Below are 19,210 nucleotides of genomic sequence, written 5' to 3'. Positions count from 1 at the left end.
TAAATTAAAGACATTTATTTAGACTTAGATGAAGCTGAGAGGTTTAAACTTCAAATTCCCCCAAATTTCTGTGCAAGCAGAAACAAATCTTTTAATTCTCTGGGGAACAATCTCTTATCTGAGGGAGAAAAATGAAAACAGAAAAAACCTGATTACATATGAGACAATTGCTTCTCAAGACAAAGTCAATTCTTTCCCACTCCAACATCTCTGATTGTCTCTAGGTTGATAGGAAGAGCTTGATTCCACTTTATTGAAAGAGGTACAAAGATTGTTCTGGATGTGATGGTCTCTGTAGCACATTCAATTAATGCATATATTGAAGAAACCATGCTAATTGTACCTGGTGAGCAAAAAATAAGTTTCTCAGATGCATTAGTAAAAACATGCATGATTGCTGTAGAAGATAAATCCCTCAGAAGCTAGAATTCTGCCTCACAGGTGAAGTTTTTTTAAGTGCCCAATAATTTGAGGCTAGTACCTTATACCACACATTACAATGCTTGGTAGGCTTCTTTGGATTATGCAGGCAGTATGTACCACATTCGGGCATGCTGCTCTGACACATTTATTAGGAATAAACTGTAGGGCAGATAGATGAACCCAGAGAAATGTAGCAGCAGGTTCAGGCTGCAGGACAAGCTGAGACTTGAGTCTTGAGGTTCAGTAAACACAATGGTATTGGAAACAGCTGGGGCAGACAGAGATGCTAATGGAGAGTCTGTGGCAAGCTCCATGAAGAAAGTCACAAGACAGATGCCCAGTGCTTGAGGTCAGACCTTGCCCCCCTCTACTGGCACTGTTTTTTCATTTCATTTCAATTCTTTTTCCGTAGCATCTGGGGCTGGCCACGGTGGCTTATGGATATAATCCCAGCACTTTGAGAGGCTGAGGTGGGTGGATCCCAAGGTCAGGAGTTTGAGACTAGCCTGGCCAACATAGTGAAACCCCTTCTCTACTGAACGTACGAAAATTAGTTGGGTGTGGTGGCACGTGTCTGTAATCCCAGATACTCCAGAGGCTGAGGAAGGAAAATCACTTAAACCTGGGAGGTGGAGGTTGCAGTGAGCCGAGATTGCACCACTGCACTCCAGCATGAGTAATAGAGTGAGACTCTGTCTCAAATAAAGAAGTAGCATCTAACTTGCCACTGGGCCCGGGTATATACTTGAACTTCTGTTCAGAGGATACCACATAACTGCAACCTGATCTTCCCATCCTGATGAAATGGGCATGTGTGATCCATTTTACCATTAAATTTGACATGATCTTCAATACACCATTGTAAAATAGAAATAGAATATACAGATCTTGGCCTTAGCATGTCTGGAGGACACAAATTGCATAAGATGATAGCTCAGACCTCCACTGTACCTTTTCCCACAGCCTTGCTACCTCTCCTTTAACACACATTGTGGCCTCTTGTGTTGTCCCCTATTCTCCATTAGTTTGGGAAGTTGGGGAAAGGACAGGCTTGGTTTAGGAATGGTTATGCATGTTGTATGAGCACCAGCTGGAAGTGGATGGCCCCTCCACAAAATCTCACCCTGGAGTGGCCACGAAAGACATTGGTAAATTATATTACATGGCATATCATGTTTTTCAACTTTATATGAAGTGAGAAATTGCCTAAATCCAGAAACATATGGACAATGACTAATGGGTTGGTTAGCTGCCAAGGGCTGGAAAGAAGAGAATTGAACGTTTGTAGTAGGCAGATGTGAGACAAGTATATGGATGTGCATACAGGGTGAAGACAATTATGTCCTTCACTGATGTCCATCAGAGGGACAATCATCTTGGAAGAGACTCTTAATCATGAACAAATGGCCCATCCTGTGGAAGTCGGGTAAGCTCTTTGCCCAGCCACACTGTTGTTTTCTTTGCACGTCCACGTGCAAAATGGCTTTGGCGACAGCAGGGATGGAAGTTATGTCTGAGGTCAACAACGAATTCTTCTCATTGTTAAGACTAAACCAGCTAGCGCCGTTGCTGGTTTGTCAATTTGTCAGTAGTAGCAACTGAAAATTTTCTGATGGAAAATAATTAATGACGTGGTCATGTTGGAAAGGCTCATCAGAGAGGGGAATTGCCTTGTTTTCCAGAGTAGACATGTATTCTGGGCGTGGATTTGCCTTTCCTATACTCAGTACTTCATCTGGTACTGCTACTACTAATTAACTTGCAGAATTTATTGCCATGGAATCTCTTGCAATGTTGCTTCCTACCAAGAAACACATTTTAGGGCAAAGGGACTATAGTAATGGATTCATGCCCTTGAAATTCACTCATCGAGCTACATACTCCTCACTCTAAACAACAAAGTAGATGAATGTTGAAGATATTAAGTCAAGTAATCCAGTCACAGAAGGGCAAACACTGAATGATTCACTTCCATGAGGTGTCTAAAATAGTCAAACTTGTAGAAGCAGGGAGCAGAGTGATGGCTCTCAGAGTCTGGATAGTAGTGAGAATGAGGAATTGTTGCTGAATAGGTAAAAAATTTCAGTTAGGCATGATGAATTAGAGATCATCTGTACAACACTGCCCCTATAGTTAACAATAATAAGCTGTGTACTTAAAATGCTAAGAGGGTATCTCATATTAATTGTTCTTATCACAATAAAATTTAAACAATAAAAAACAATATCCCAGCCACTTTCACTAGATACTCCTTCCATATCTTCATTTATTTTGTCCACAAATCTTGGCTAGACAGAATTCTTTAGTTGGTGTGTATAGTGATAACCTGTAAACAGAGAATGGTTGAAAAGTATGTGAAACATTCTGTAAAGGATCAGTTATACAAAGAGACCAGAACATTTACTCCATTATGTTTGAGCAAGTCCATCGTAAAACAGTTAAGAAAAATTCTTAAAATTAAGCATTTTTAGGATTTAGCATTCTGATTCCTTCACAAATATTCTTAAGTTCTCGTTTCACTTTAACGAAACCAAAAAGATAAATGATTCAGTAGGTCTATGCTCAAGATAACGGTCTTGGTCTCACTTTAAGAAAGTGGAAAATGAGTATACATTTATCAATATTAAATCAAAACTTGATTTTAAAGGTAGGCATGTGTCTTCTCTTTTCACTTTTTTTGCTTGGAATTTTTTTTGTTTTTTTTTTTTTTTGCTTTAAGTAATTTTTTCAAGAAATGATAACTGTCGTGGGAAACACTGTATTGTGATGAGTCTCAAAATTAACTTCCACGTGAGGCCTGTTCCCTGAATTTTAGAATCAGTGTTAACTGCTAACACAAAAGGTGAGTGGATACAGCCCACTGACCCTGTAAACCCAACGTGTCTAAAGGTGAACTCATCACTTTGCCCGCATATCTGCTTTCTAGTGTTTTCTCCATCCCTTGGTAAAACCGATCTTCTCCTGGGTACTCAGCCTAGTACCCAGGAAGTTGGCTTTGTTTTTCCATCTCCTTTCCCTTCATTACATAAAACTCAACTAACAAGTTCTACTAAGTTTTCATCTTATTTCATAAAACCAATCATTTCTTCCTATTTGTACTATTACTCCCTTAATCCTCACTCTCATTACCCACACCAGGAATACAGCCTTCTACTGGGCTCCCTACATTCAGTATGTTTGCCTTTCACTACATTTTCAAGCACCCTCAAAAATGTTCCATTGAAAATGCAGATCTTAAAATCTAACCCTCAAAACGGTGCTCTTTTCGTGTAGGCTAAATACACAGTTTTTGTTATTGTCTTGTGTTTTTCTGAGGCTATTTTCTTGACACCTCCCATTCTAGAAGCATTGAGTTCCTTGTAATTCCTGACCTCACACATGCTTTTGCTAGTCATTGTATTTTCACGAAGTGTTCTCCTCTGTTAATTCCAACCCTGCACCTAGCTAACCCTTACCTGACTCAGTTTAGGTGTCAGCCTTTGATGACCATTTTCTGTCCTGAGTTCCAAGATACAATGAGAATTATAGATTTTTTATTGCTGTCATCATATTGCCTTAATGATTTGTCTACCTTTCCGATTTCTTATTTCTCTCATCACATAATATTCATTATATACTTGAATTCTGGGAACTTCATAAGAAAGGCATCTGTTATGTTTACCATTTTATCTACCATATCAAGTACAGTATTTGAAATATAGTGGTCTCAATATATTTTTTGAATGAATGAACTGAAACATTATATGTTCTAATAAATATTTCTGGTAGAGAATGGCTATCTATAGGGATAAAATGAATTAAAATAATGTAATCAAAGCCTTTAAAAATAAAAAATGAAAGCTATACTTATTTTTCCATTTTAAACTGTTTTATTATTACTTTTTAAAATCTTACAAAAGCCTAGCTTTAGCTATGCATTGTAGGGTCACAGATTTTATCTTATTGAGTCAATGATTTAAAATTTTGTTACAAAAAAATGCATAATAAATATTATGTTAATCTAAGTAACTATTTTCATATTATTATTTTCTTAATAATATGTTAATCTAAAAACTATTTTCATATTATCTTAATATCTTAATAATTAAGATATTATATATCTTGATTAAGGAACTAAAACTCCCCAGAATGAATATCCCTTTTTAATTTATAGCCCTGAGTAATTACAGTCCTCATGTTTTCTTATTTGTTTCTTTTGCTCTGTATCAGCCAATAGGATCTCATGTTTGAAACATGTTTCTTCTACCAGAAATGCTATCATTTGCCATCTTCTGCAGAAAGTAGAAGGACACTCATTTTTTACTAATATTGCACTGTAACTAAGTCTGTTAGATGTCCTACATTTTTACAGTCCCAGAGAATCAATAGGAAGGGAGGTAGTGAACTCCTCTTTGGTCAAACTTCCTCAGTAGGAACTGCAGCACTGACATTTATAACTTAATTTTGATAATAAAGTCAGATAAAAGTTTGCTCTGCCAGTAGTTTCAAAACTGTTAACTAACCAACTAAGTAGACTAACAAATGATATGGTGGATTGCTTTTTTATTTCTTTCACTTTTTACTGTAACTTATAATTCTTTCAGTAGAATCAATAAAGTTTTACATAATTGCCAAAATTGAACAGCAGAGGGCAGAAAATAGCAAACTCTGTTTCTTGTGGCACACTATTCTAGTCAATTGTAGACCTAGTAGTTTTCAAATTTTCAAAATTGATTAGTGATCAATTTGAGATACATATTATTGAAATAGGAAGTTGTTACATGTTAAAAAATAGAGCTGTGTACATTCAAAATATAAATTCCAGCATTTTTCATGTATTTTTATAAACAACCATTTACTGTAGTCAGTTTGAACTTACTACACTTACATTGACAGGATTCTGTGCTTGAAACATACATGCTATTAAAACATTATAATAAATTTGAAGAAGTATCATGAGTGATAATATTAATGTAATTATGCTGATATAGGAAGTAAGTTTCCAAATATGTGAAAGGTATATACATAACTACCTTGTGAGTATAAATACATAGAATAGCAGTTGAATTACAAGTAATGCTTGCTGAAATTTTTATTTCCATCTTATATATAAATTATAATTGGCCACTAGACAGTAATACTTTTCTTGAGCTCTTACATATTAGTTACTATACTTATGATTCAGCAAATTCTTATTTTTACAGCATTTGTTTTTTATAGAATGCAACTCAGACAATTTTGAGTTCATATCTGCCCTTGACTCTTAAACAGGTTAAGATAAAAATAGTTTGAGAACATTCTTATTTTTTAAAATTCAATTTACCTCAACACACATTTTAAACATCATATTTTTTTCATACTCAAGCTTCCCTTCTCTCTGTCCTTGCTCTCTTCAATTCTAAGTTACTTTCTATAAAATTAAAGTTTTCCTGTGGAAACAAGTGAATCGAGAAAAAAGAGAATAACTACAGAGGCATTTTCAATTTTGCTCTGTTCTGTTATGAATGCTTTTACATTAAAACATTTTAAATAGGGAATAGTTTCTAATCATTTTATGCCTTACATCACAGATGACTAAATATATATGATTTATTTAATTATTCTTTATGTCACAATTTTGAATATATATGTAAGTTATGTCTCTCTTAATTTTACTTATTTTTTATCAATTTATTGTAATTTTATTTTAATATACTACTTTTATTAATGCATTTTGATTTAGAAGACCTGCTTTAAATATAGGGTGGAGTACTTATACTAAAAAAATTCTAAGTGATACAATTAGGAGATATTTTAACCTAGAGTTTATAAGCTTAATAATAGATTACAGCTATTCTCACTTGCTTGTTTAGGACTATATCAAAAAGAGAGAAAGATCATAACTTGAAATGACAGCAATATAGGATGCAAGAGGCATAGAAGCCACTTTTGCTCATCATCATTTTTAAAATGGGGAAATTGAGGCCAATGTGATAAAGAAGCAAGCATAAAATAACACAGTCAGCAATGAAGCTACAAGCATAAGAAGGCAGCCTGATATACTCTCATGGCATTTGGAATTCTAGGGGTTCTTTTAGTATTGTAAGCTCCAGTCTCTCACTTTCTGGAAACAGTCCCCTGCTCTCAATCTTCCTTTATTTGTTTAAACCACTAAAGCCATGCAACTTGGTGGGGCTTTTCTGAGTCCGCACAGGGAATTGTCAGAGCAGATTCCCAGGAACAGACTTGGAAAGCACCCTGAAGAGCATAATTTTCACATGGACAAGTCCAATCATCCGTCTCCCCATCAACTCTCTTCTCTCAAACTTTTAATACCTAACTTCATCTTTCTCTCCCAGTGGCCCGCGTGTTCAACACAGCGAGGTAGCTTACTTTCTTTAGGCAGTGATTTTTCCAAACCCAGGGCCAAAACGCGACGGGGAAACAAATTTCTAAGTAAGTCTCTGGGAAAGAATCTGCATCTCTGTGGCCTTCCTAGGCTAGCTTCATCTTCTAATCACTTTCCTCTAATACCTTTTTCTTAAACCAGAGTCTCTTGCATTCAATCTGTATAAAGCAAGGACTTCTAGGAAATCAAGTCTACCTGACCCTACAACGGGAGGGATTGCAGTGAAAGCTGCAAGAAAGACCCGTGCGCTCTGTCGCTAGGCGAGTCAGGATCACAGCCCAGTGGAATATCCTCTAAAGATGGGATTTTCATGCAAAATGTTTCAAAGATTCCATCTTGATCTTAAAAGCGGCTTTAGCATTTAAAGATAGAACTTGGGGTTCTCCCCGCATCCTGGCTACATCCCTTGAAGCCCAAGTCCACAATTTTGGAACATTTTATCCATAGGTGTTTTGCTTGCTTGTTTGCTTTCAGCTGGGTCAGGTGAGGCGGATGACAGGGTTTCTGTATTGCTAAATGGGTTTTCACAGGAGATGAAAAATAAAAATCAAATTTACTTTTAACGTAAGACAGCAGGGCCTGGTGAGAGGACGCCTCGCCGCCAACAATTAGCAATTCGGCTTCTGCACAGCAGCCGGAAATCAGCTTTGCTGCATTTGTTCCAGGTTGGAGCATCTCCGCAGCAGCTGTAACAGTGGCACGAAGGTAGCTCTCGGCTGGGAGCGAGGCGCTGTCCTCGGTGCTGAAAGGCAGAAGCGCTCGGTGGGCGCAACAGCCCGGGAGACCCGAGGTCTCGCGGAGGGACAGCGGCTATCGGCCCCGCAGCGACGCGCACGCGATGCGTTCACGGCGGTGCGGGGTGCCGGGCGCCCTGCGGGGGAGGGGGAGCGCGCGCCCGCCGCCTGCCGCGAGTCGCGCACGCGCGCCGGGCACTGCCTGCCCCTCTCTGTGACTTGCCTGTGTGTGTGCGTGTGTGTATGTGTGTGTGTGTGTGTGTGTGCGCGCGCGCGAGTGAGAGAGGAGAGAGGGAGAAGAGAGCGCGAGAGAGGGTGAGTGTGTGTGAGTGCATGGGAGGGTGCTGAATATTCCGAGACACTGGGACCACAGCGGCAGCTCCGCTAAAAACTGCATTCAGCCAGTCCTCCGGACTTCTGGAGCGGGGACAGGGCGCAGGGCATCAGCAGCCACCAGCAGGACCTGGGAAATAGGGATTCTTCTGCCTCCACTTCAGGTTTTAGCAGCTTGGTGCTAAATTGCTGTCTCAAAATGCAGAGGATCTAATTTGCAGAGGAAAACAGCCAAAGAAAGAAGAGGAGGAAAAGGAAAAAAAAAGGGGTATATTGTGGATGCTCTACTTTTCTTGGAAATGCAAAAGATTATGCATATTTCTGTCCTCCTTTCTCCTGTTTTATGGGGACTGATTTTTGGTGTCTCTTCTAACAGCATACAGATAGGTAGGTACCCTTTGTGCTATGCTTTTGAATTGTGCATAATTTGGTGGTAATCTTTGTTCATAGTGTACAAATTAATTCATGTCATGTAGACTTATGTCATACCTTGACTGCATTCCAGATTTAAACTATCTAGAATATACATGTTTTTCTTAGGATGAGGCAAAAGGAAACGACTACGCCTTTTATACAATAGAGGAAAAGGTCCTCTCATTTCTGATCCCCAAATTTTATTAATTATGCCTTAGCGACATTTTCCAGTTTGCTCAGATTCTCTTGGGGTCTGAATGCAAAGCTTGTGATTACAAGGAAAGGCGAAGGTTTCTGGCCGCCTACCTCCCCCTCAGACTCTCATCTGGGTCTTGACCCCTTGGCTACCTTTTGGATATTCGACCCCCTCTGAACAAGTCCGTAGATGTGTTTATTCGGCCTATTACCCTGAATACGAGACTCTTGGACTGTTGGGCGCTAGCGCGCGCCCCTCCTTTCTCTCCCGGCCACTGACACTGTTCTCTTTGCTTGCTGTTTGTTCTTTGCAGGGGGGCTATTTCCTAGGGGCGCCGATCAAGAATACAGTGCATTTCGGGTAGGGATGGTTCAGTTTTCCACTTCGGAGTTCAGATTGACACCCCACATCGACAATTTGGAGGTGGCAAACAGCTTCGCAGTCACCAATGCTTGTAAGTAATGAATATTCATGCCTTTTGGGTGCTGCACGCGGAAAGCTAGCAAGTGTGAGTGTGTGTGTGTGCGTTTCTGGGGTGGTGTGTGTGCGTTTCTGTGTGTCAGTGTGTGGGTGTGACTGCACACGCGCTTGCGTGTGACGGCGTAGAGAGAAGGTGGCTGTAATCTCGGGGACCCCCGCTGGCTGGAGGGGGTTGAAGAGGGAGCGAAAGGAATTGAAAAGAGTGTGCGCATTAGGGAGCTGGGGTGAGGGCTGAAGCGGGGGAGGGCTGCTTCCTTGGGTTCAAGGGGTTTTCGCTCATCTTGAGTGCTTCAGGAGAAGCCCTCCCACCTCGCTCCCCATCGCGCGCCTGTTGGCTCCCTGTCCACAGAGAACACGTTGTTCTCCAGGGCGCGCAGTCGGGCTGTTGGACAGATCCCACGGGGACTGCCGGAGCCCGGTGGCCGCCTACCCCGGCAGCTGCAGCTCGCGCCCGCGGCCCGGGGTTTAGATCCGCAGCGCCGGCTGGGCTCACCCTACCGCCCTGGCGAGCCCCACGTTCTCCTCTTCGGGACAAGTTGTTGAAATGGTTCTGGAGTTGGGATGGGGCTGTTACATAACGCCCACCCGAGGGGCGAGGAGCCGGACTGACGCAGGCCCAGGCCGGCCGGCTGGCATGGGGGTGGGGCGGCGAGGAGGGGGCAGGGGGAGCGCTGTCAATTGCTCTGCTCAGTTGCGCTTCTGTCTAAGTTGGAGGGGGAGAGGCAGCCGGGGACGCCGGGGTCAGCTAGCCAGCCGGGCGCACTTTGTTCTCAGGTAGCGGGGCTCCAACTGGGGCAGCCGGGTAAAAGGACTGGAAAGCCCTAGGATCCCGCCGAGTTTGAAAATCTGAAGAAGTCGCTGATCAGCCATTTTAGTCTTTGCAATGCTCCATATTGGCCCTCTCACTCCGCACAGTGCTCCCGGACTCACTAGGAAGCTCTGCGGCGGCTTCAGATAAAGTACTAGAAGCCGAACAATTAGGGATCTAAAAGGATTGGTGGGGAGGCCGCCGGGCCCGGGGCCCAGCGCTCGCGCCCCCGCGCAGGCGTGGGCAGGCAGTTGGGGCCACTGTGCCTTCCTGCCCTCTTCCCGGCAGCTGCCATCATTTCCTGCCGGCTGCTCTGGGGTGGTTCTTTCCTGCCCTATGTTCGCAGTCTTTATTTCACAGATAACAATTTGGGGGAGATTTGCGGATGGCTGACTTCCCACTTCGGCTACATTGCGAAGGGGCTTGGGGAAAATTACCACAGGAAAAACCCAACTGCAGCTTTCCCACGTCACAAAAACACCTGGTTGCCATCCCACCTCCCTATTTTAAGCTCTAGTCGTATATTCCGTGATTCAGCTTGATTATCTTATCAGGCCCATCATCAACTCTCGCAACTACTGTCACCTGGACGAATGAAGAAAGAATTTTCTTTGATAGCATAGGGGCCTTGTGTGGCAATACTAGATGCTTAGGATTTAATTGTTTATAATGGACCCCTTTAAGAAGGTTTCACTGCTACATATTTTCTTCAAATGTTGATGCCAAGTGAGAAAAGAAGGAAGAGCGGATGTGGGGGTACAGAACGAGACAGAGAGTGGGGAAGAGAGAGAGAGAGAGAGAGAGAGAGAGAGAGAGAGAGAGAGAGAGAGAGAGAGAGAAAGAGAGAGAGAGAGAGAGAGAGAGAGAGAGAGAGAGAGAGAGAGAGAGGATTTGCTGCTTTGAAAAACGTCCGTAATAGAATATCTCAGAAAATTTTAGTACCTGACATACAAAGAAACCGACTTAATTAAAATTTGAAAGCTTTTATATTTGACCTATTTACCTAGCAGATTTAGACTCTTCATTTCATATCAGTTAGTTCTCATTTTTCCTGAATTACAAGTTTGTCATGCAACTGTTCTGACTGTATGCAATTGTATACTTAGTGAAAATGCTTTGAAAAGTAATGAATCCTAAGAAAATACTGTGGTTATGGGAAGTACCTAGATTTTAAATGCGAAGTGAAAGCATTGACAGCTATATTTTGTGAAAACAATGATTGCCAAGTTCACTCATTGGTGAAAATAATGAGAAAAACTTTTTGAGAAAATAACATATGTCCATTGACAAAATGAATATTCCATGATTTCAACAAATGCTGAATTGCTATAGTGGAGCCTTGTAAAGATAAAAGACTGTGGTTAGTTTAGGTTAGGTTTAGATACTCATTCTCAATATTTTTAAATGATTTTTTTAAATAGAAATTTTTCTGAAATAAAATATATAGCCAGAATATGTATATATATTAAAAAAATGTAAATTCATAAATCTGCAGTGAACACATTCATGTAATCAACATGTGGATTTCTTTAAAAAATTACCACACAATTTAATATGTCCATGGTTATGAGGAGCTGGAATAATCCAGTCTTCATTTGCACAGTTCTTTTCCCCTCCTCAGGAAGTGAAGCTGAAATAAATATGTGCACATTTCTAGAGCCTAAAATTACTCCTGCATGAATTATTATAGGACAGTAAAACAAATTATTTTTTGTAACAGAACACATTTTAAAGATGACAACATGAGAATTCACAATCATGGAATTTGCAACTCCCATGTTATAAGTAATCCTACTGATCGCTAAAAAGAGCTGGGAGGATACAGTGACAGAAGAGAGGCTCATTGGATAGAAATTTCTGGAGCTGACATCGACTCATTGACTGGGAAAATCACTTAACATATTTGTGATTCCGTTTCTTTATTCTCTTAGACATTTCAAAATGTAGAGATTGCAAAATGAAATAGAGAATTTGTATTCTTCATTTTTTTTCTTTATGGTTTTTGTGCTATGGACAATAGAAAATGTAAAATTAGTTTAACTCTTTTGAGACAAAATGAGAGAGAGAGAGAGGGAAAGGGAGAAATACTTATGTAAACTGCAATCACAAAGTCAAGAAATGGATGAAAATCTCCAGTGTCAAATTTGTCAAGATGGGTCTTGATCATTTAAATCCTGCTTAAGGTTTTTCTCCAATGCTTATCCTTTGTTTTCTTGCCTTTTTATTTAGGGAAATCTATGATTATTTTCATATTAAGTGGAGCAACAGCATTAAATACACTGACGGCTAAGATCAAAACATCTTTTTCCCATTTTCACCAGAAATTTCAGGAGTTTTGCTATTTAACGACATTATTAGATGATATGTGTTATCATGCAATGCTGTTGAAATAGCTTGCTCTTCCAATCATAAAAATCCAACAGGGCTAAATTTCTGTATTTAAAAAGTAGAGTTTTATGTCTTAGCAATATAATTTCAAAAAGGAAAGGTTATTAGTTTACTAATTTAATTTTATTCCTGAAATGGAGGAAATAATTGGGAAATGTTGAAGTTGACTTTGATATAAGGATCGAGGGAGATCCACTGAATGGGTTAAGGTTATACAAAGAAAATGAAGTCATTCTATTCTGAACTGGGTAAAATTACTGTGTGCATCTTACTGAGCTCCCACATCCTTCCCTTTCACAATCACAGTGGCATAATGAAAGTACCTATTTTGTTCCGTTTGTTTCCATGGGTACCTGAGGCAGTAGAACAGATTCTCAATTTCTTTCCTTTTTTCTCCATCCTTCCCTTTTCCTTTTCCTCTCTCCCCTCAATCATTTTTTTCTATTCCTCCCTCCCTTTCTTCTTAGCTAAAAAGAGTACTAAGAATTTTTTTTCTTAAGGTTGTTCAAACGTATGCCTTCATTATGAAAAATACAAAGCAGAAAACCAGAAAAAAAAAATCTGAGACTAGTATCTGATGTGTTCAGCAGTGAAACCAGTGATGGGTCCTAGGAATACAATCATTCATTCAGTATATATTTAGTGAATGCCTTCAAGGTGTCAGAGAATAAATGACTGCTGTTTTCATGTTAACATTTTTTTTCTAGCCCTTTCCCTCTATGATCTTTTAAATAGTTTTCAAAACCTGTAGGCCTTCATGGCTTTAGTATGCATTGGTAGCTGCGGTCTTGTCCCGGAAGTTTAGTATGAGGATATGAGGGAATTCCAGTAGTTCTTAAACACAAACAGTTTAATAGAGTAACTAAAAAATTCTGTCTTCTTGTGAAAATAGTAACTTTGTGGTATATGTACATATATATATATATACATATACCCCACATATTATATGTAGTTAACTAACAAAACAATGGCAGATTTTAGGAAAACGCTAAGTATTTTTACATTGTAAAGGATTTTAGTAAACTTTAATGCTATGCTAGCTACTAAAGCTTGCTTAAAATAAAACCGTAAAAGGGCTGGAAACATGAGTACTTGATTCTATAGGGTTTGAAAATTAAAAGTATTAAATATTGAATTTACTCTTCAAAATCTTCCCTTTCTATTTTTTTGATGACTGAATTTAACAAATAGTTATTAGTCTAAAGATAATTTAATAGTTCTACATTTCAATTTTATACAATAAAATAAATTATAAAAATATTACATTGGAGGAAACAGCAAATAAAAACCTACTTTTTCTCTAAGCCAGCAGATGGAGATGTTGGAGAAAATATTGTTGTTTCATAAAACGGTTGCACACACCAAATACCTTTTAAAACATTGTAAACAAATTTATATAGATAAAATGAAAAAAATGACATCTAATTAGAAGAAAACTATTTAAAATGCTATCTTGAAAATAACGTTCATTGCCTTTTAAAAATAGATTATTCTATGTTTTATTTTTTAGAAGTTAAAGACTGTTAGAATAGATTGTAAATGCTCTTGGAGGAGAGAGAATTCTAAAATTGCATTTTTTCAATTTTTAAATCTTGATTCCCCAGCTATCATTTTTGAGCTGTATTTATTATCATTAAATTTTCATCACAAATTACTGAGGTTGTGTATCTGTGTTCATAGAATTAATTGATGTTTGCTAAGCCTTTATTACACTTGGATGAATGGACTTCTGTGTGTGTGTGTATTTATAGTTATAATTATAGAGTGTAAGTAGTTACAGATTAACTACACTATCTTATTTTGTCATGTTTGTTGAGGTATTTATGAGCACCTGGAGTGACTGACTTTAATATATGCAAAACTTTCATAAAACTAGACTCAAGTTGTACTCTCTTAAGCAATATGAGAATTCATGGTATAAAGAACACCGTGAACACATGTGCCAGGACACAATGCCGTAAAACCAGGTGTTATAAATATTCAGTTATATTCAATTGGAGATTTTGATGAAATACCTTTTTGTATGTCAGAATAATCTGTTACTGAAATATTTGCAGTTAAAATTTCATACTTCACTTATCACTGAAGAATTTCAAGAAAATGTAAATAGAAATCAAAGAATGACATTGGTTGAAATATTCTATTTTGAGATGAGAGAAACTAAGAATTTAAATAAAGATAACCTTATGAAACTATAGAAGCTTAAATTAGTAAGAATTTATTCCTATGCTATACAATTTCTGTTTGAAAGTCTTGCAAGTTTCAACCTGCTGGCTCAAGAGGGATGGAGCATTTTCATTTCACCTCAAGCCTTTAAAGTGCTGGGGACATTGTACTGAGATGTTATGACAAGTGGATATTGATTCATGCCCAGATCTCAAATTTTCTCACAATCTCCTCCAATAACACTTAGCAAACTTTCCAACTTCTTAGAACCTTGAAAATTTTAAGGAAGGCTGAGAAAGAGCAGTTGTTTTCTAGTTATTTTAGTGCATTGCTATATAATTGAGTTTTCAGAGAATGTGTTTTTCTCTCTTCCTCCTCCTCCTCCCTTTTAATAAAAAAGTCAATAGAAGTACTTAATCTGCCAAGCAAATGCTATTACAAGAAATAAAGTCTAAATTAAGATAGAGAACTTTTTTTAAGTGAGCAGAGAGTGCATTACATTCAGAGGTAAAATCTTGTAATTGATGTAAATAAATGCCAGCTGGGTAGATTATATTTCATATCTTTTGACAGTAGATGATATTGAAGATACCCCAGATTTCATTAGGTGTTTACACTTTTATTATTATGGCTATTTTAAGTAAACATTTCTTAGGTTCTCTCCAATAATCTACATAATTATCAAACCTCTTCTATAACTATGCTTCTTCAGTACAACAGGAAAATGAGTTGCTGAGTTCAATGTTAAAATTAGAAGATCTCCCATGATTTGAAATGTTCAAATATCAAAATGTTTATCAAATCAGGTTTTACTAATTTGGAATAAAGAATGAATGTGATTCTTACAATGCTGTTAATGTCTAACGCCAATTTTTTTTGTGCTATTCAATTTTAAAGTATTTTGTTATCTTTGATAACTTTAACTGATAGAATGAAAACATTTTTAAATTAACAAAGAGAAGTAAAATATGGCCTTGTTGAAGGCAGGCCCTTGCTGCTTTTAACTGTGTGTTCTTCACAAGGCCTATCTCAGTTTCCAATGCATTGATTCACTTAATAATTATTTACCTATTCAACACATTTAATTATACAGTAGTTGTTCTTATCATAAAAAGTTATAATTTTTAGAGTTAGAATTTTGTGTTTGCTATATATTTGGATTTTGGAATACACAATTTACTTTGTAGCTTCCTTGAATACTATGTAGACAGAGGTGTAATATATTTGTTTTTCACTTTCACCTACAACCTAGATATTGTCAAAGTTGTTATTTTTATCTCTAAGGCTATATTGATGTATGTTCAAATGATATGCTGAATATATGTACAATATACATTTTAGAAAGGATTTGTAAATACTAACTGTGAGGATGATGCAAAAACCATGTTGCGACTGGGTGTGGTGCCTCACGTCTGTAATCCCAGCACTTTGGGAGGCTGAGGAGGGTGAATCACCTGACGTAAGGAGTTCGAGACCAGCCTGGCCAACATGGTGAAACCCTGTCTCTGCCAAAAATACAAAAGTAACTGGACATGGTGGCATGCACCTGTAGTTGCAGCTACTCAGGAGGTTGAGTCAGTAGGATCAGTTGAACCCAGAAGGCAGAGGTTGCAGTGAGCCAAGATTATTCCACTGCACTCTAGCCTTGGAGACAGCGGAAGACTCCATCCCAAAAACAAAAAACAAAAACAAAAACCATGTTGCAAGTGGGTAGAACAGAAGATGCCCTTATAAGGGGCCTGACTCTTATGGGTCTGCCAAGCTTCAATTTTGGTTTTAGATGTTCCAAAAATGTGACCATACATATTCCTTGAATGGACACAAAAATGTTTTAGTAACTCCTTTCCTGACCCCAACCAGGATATTTTATACTACAATTTTCTATGTTAATTCCTTTAATTAATTTTAAAATATACAGAATCAGAAAAGTATTATTTTTACTTTTTAGATGGTATCTGGGAATGAGAACTTTCTGGACATAGTTTCTCCCTGTGGACCAGTTACTCTGTTTACATTAATATGTGCAATTATTTTGTATGCATATCCTTATTTTTGTTTTTTAAGCCTGAAGTCTATGTTTAGGGTTTGTTTTCTAATAATTTTGTTTTGTCTTATTTTCATTCTGTGAATAACTTGCCTGGGTGAAACACATTGTTATTAATGTTTTACTTTTCACACATTATCATATTAGTGGTAAAATCATCCAAAGTGCTTACTACTACTCCAGCCTGGGTGACGGAGCAAAACTCTGTCTCAAAAAAAAAAAAAAAAAAATAGAATCTTGAAATTTATAGACATCTTCAGCTGAATAGAACAAATAGATTTAGGAGATGCCTGGTTCCTTATAGAAAGGGAATTTATGACTAGCTAATTTCTTAGATTGTTTACATTTTCGTATTCATGGTTCTCAAACAAATGACATATGTAATGTTTATAGTTTTACTATTTGGATTGTTCTTCGGAATTTTACTTTATAATTTTACATATTTTATGGTTATGTTATGTTGATACTTATATTTTTTCCTGACCCTTTTAGCATTTCAGATATAAGCACAAACTGGGTTGAATTAAGAAATGGCCTAAATTTTACTTCTTTCAAAATACTTTCAATAGGGCATTTTATTTCATTTCCATGAAGTTTATTTACCCTACATGTCAAATTGATTTCCGATGATAAATACTATGATGTTTACTTATTATAGTCCTCTAATACTTTCGCTCTGATGAATTCAGTGAACCTGAGAAGGTAGTCCTGCAATGTAAATACTTTCAGTCTAACATTCCTAAATACCCAACTTACTGATAGAAATGACTGAAAAGTGTTTATATAAACCAAGTGTACTCATTAAAACATGGTAGAAAATTACCTGATTATTTATCCATATAAAAATAGAATATGACCTGAGTTAATGTCTAACTTCAGCCTGAATTGAATGGAAACTCAAGTTAAATAACTTGATATAAGAAAAGTTTCCTTAAACCCTTTGCAGCTGAAGTTAAGTCTCTGTATTAAAATACCATTCTGTTTCAGATTTAGCATTTATTTTATAATTTCTCCAGCATCAGTGTTTAAGTTATTGCAGTAAGAATATGTCAGCAATTTGTTTCTCTATATATTATTTTTTGTGCATGAATTAAAGGATAAAGTGGGGATGTTAAAATAAATAGTTTCAGGGTAACAGAAAATATTTTTTTCCTTACTGTAGATTGAAATTACTATATTTCTTAAAAGTGATGGAGGGGAAGCTGTGGAGAAAAGGGGAAAAACTCTAGGGGGCAGCATAACTTGGCTTGGCAGGGCTGTAAGAATTTGGAACTTGAAATTAGTCTCTCCTTCCCTCCTTCCCTCCCTTCCTCCCTTCCTTCTTTTCTCCCTTCCTCCCTTCCTTCTTTTCTCCCTTCCTCCCTTTCTTCCTGCTTCCTTTCTTCCTTTCTTTTTTCGTTTAAGCTTCTCGTTTATTTGATGTTTGCTTAGCTTGCATGTCCGTGGTCAATCTTCCATATTAACATTGAGCTAGTATAGAACAGTGCGTTCTTATAATAATATTAATATTATCAAATAATAGAAGCTAGTTACTATTTCTAGAGGAAGACATTAAATTCCATTTTATTATTTTATTTTCTTTTTTTAGAGACAGAATCTTGCTCTGTCCTTCAGGCTGGAGTGCAGTGAAGCTATCACTGCTTGCTGCAGCCTTGAGCTCCTGGGCTCAAGCAATTCTGCTGCCTCTGCCTCCCAAGTACCTGAGACTACAGGTGCATGCCGCCACTCTCAGCTAATTTTATTTTATTATTACTATTATTAATTTTTGAGACTTAGTCTTGCTCTGTCGCCAGACTGGAGTGCAGTGGCGCGATCTCGATTCACTGAAACCTCCGCCTCCCGGGTTCAAGCAATTCTGCCTCAGCCTTCCCAGTAGCTGAAACTACAGGGTCACGCTGCCACGCCTGGTTAATTTTTTGTATTTTAGTAGAGACTGGGTTTTACCGTGTTGCCTTGGCTGGTTGTGAACTTCTGAGCTCAGACAATACGCCTGCCTCGGACTCCCAAAATGTTGGGATTACAGGCGTGAGTCACCGCACCCGGCCGTAATTTTATTTTTTATTTTTGCAGGGACGAGATTCTCGCTATGTTGACCAGGCTGCTCTTGAACTCCTGGCCTCAAGCGATCCTGTCACCTCGACCTCCCAAAGCACTGGGGTTATAGGCATGAGCAACCATCCTCAGTTAACAATATGCATTTTTCTGAGGCAAAAACACAAATTTAAGGCACTTTATTATTCTGGGCTGGCAAAAAGCCATCCTTGAAAATTATGAGGTAAAATACTGACTGAAAAGGTTTGAAAAATTTTATAGGTAAAGATATACACTACGGAATATACTACTAGACTGTGAATTTTATAGAGAGCATGCTCTGTGTCATAGTAAACTTTGTCTTTTGGTTAAGGTACCTGAAACATAGCAACTTTTGATAACTACTCCTGGGGCTCATCTTAGTAGAATGAAGAAAGTTTTGTCTTTTAGTTTATGTTATTCTCATATTATATTTCTATTTCCTTAACACCTAAGTTGAAGATTTTTTAGAAAAAGAAATTAAACTGTCATGATTTTTTTCTTTATTCATGTATTTAGTATGTCTTGGAAGAATATTTAAATTAAGATAAATTCTCAAATGATATGTAATTTTTTGGCATTGGGGTTATTCAAAAATTATTCAATGGAAAATTTAAGACTGAAATACAGAACACAGTATGTTTTATTCTGAATAATAGGAACTATAACATATACAATAATTAGCTTGGTCTATGTATTTGAAAATATCATCATATACACTTTGGTGATGCTAATTTGGAAAATTGAAAACATATTCCTTAAGGGCTTTAAGGAATTACATATATTT

At 37.7% G+C, this 19,210-nt stretch overlaps 1 protein-coding gene and 1 long non-coding RNA gene across 8 annotated transcripts in view; one reads left to right on the top strand and one right to left on the bottom strand.

Moving 5' to 3' along the window:
* Positions 1 to 7,638, bottom strand: LOC144581725 (uncharacterized). Its single transcript, XR_013532845.1, has 2 exons — positions 7,348 to 7,638; positions 1 to 2,749 (listed from the first exon to the last, which is right to left on the bottom strand). It is a non-coding gene; the product is annotated as an uncharacterized LOC144581725 (long non-coding RNA).
* Positions 7,639 to 7,812: 174 nt separating this feature from the next.
* Positions 7,813 to 19,210, top strand: part of GRIA2 (glutamate ionotropic receptor AMPA type subunit 2) — a 141,050-nt gene continuing 129,652 nt past the window's right edge. For 5 of the 7 annotated variants that reach the window (XR_013532844.1, XM_078366361.1, XM_008992547.5 and 2 more), the window contains exons 1-2: positions 7,813 to 8,244; positions 8,781 to 8,921. Coding sequence is in view for 6 of the 7 variants with exons in the window: in XM_078366361.1 (XP_078222487.1) it covers positions 8,157 to 8,244; positions 8,781 to 8,921 (229 nt within the window). In the remaining variant the exon portion in view is untranslated. The remainder of the gene's footprint in view (positions 8,245 to 8,780; positions 8,922 to 19,210) is intronic. The other 2 variants (XM_035292804.3, XM_035292802.3) reach the window with 1 other exon arrangement.

This window comes from Callithrix jacchus, chromosome 3 (assembly GCF_049354715.1).
Source record: "Callithrix jacchus isolate 240 chromosome 3, calJac240_pri, whole genome shotgun sequence".
Classification (NCBI taxonomy): Eukaryota; Metazoa; Chordata; class Mammalia; order Primates; family Cebidae; genus Callithrix; species Callithrix jacchus.
Note: the sequence above shows the minus strand (reverse complement) of the source record. Positions and strands in the feature narration are given on the sequence as shown.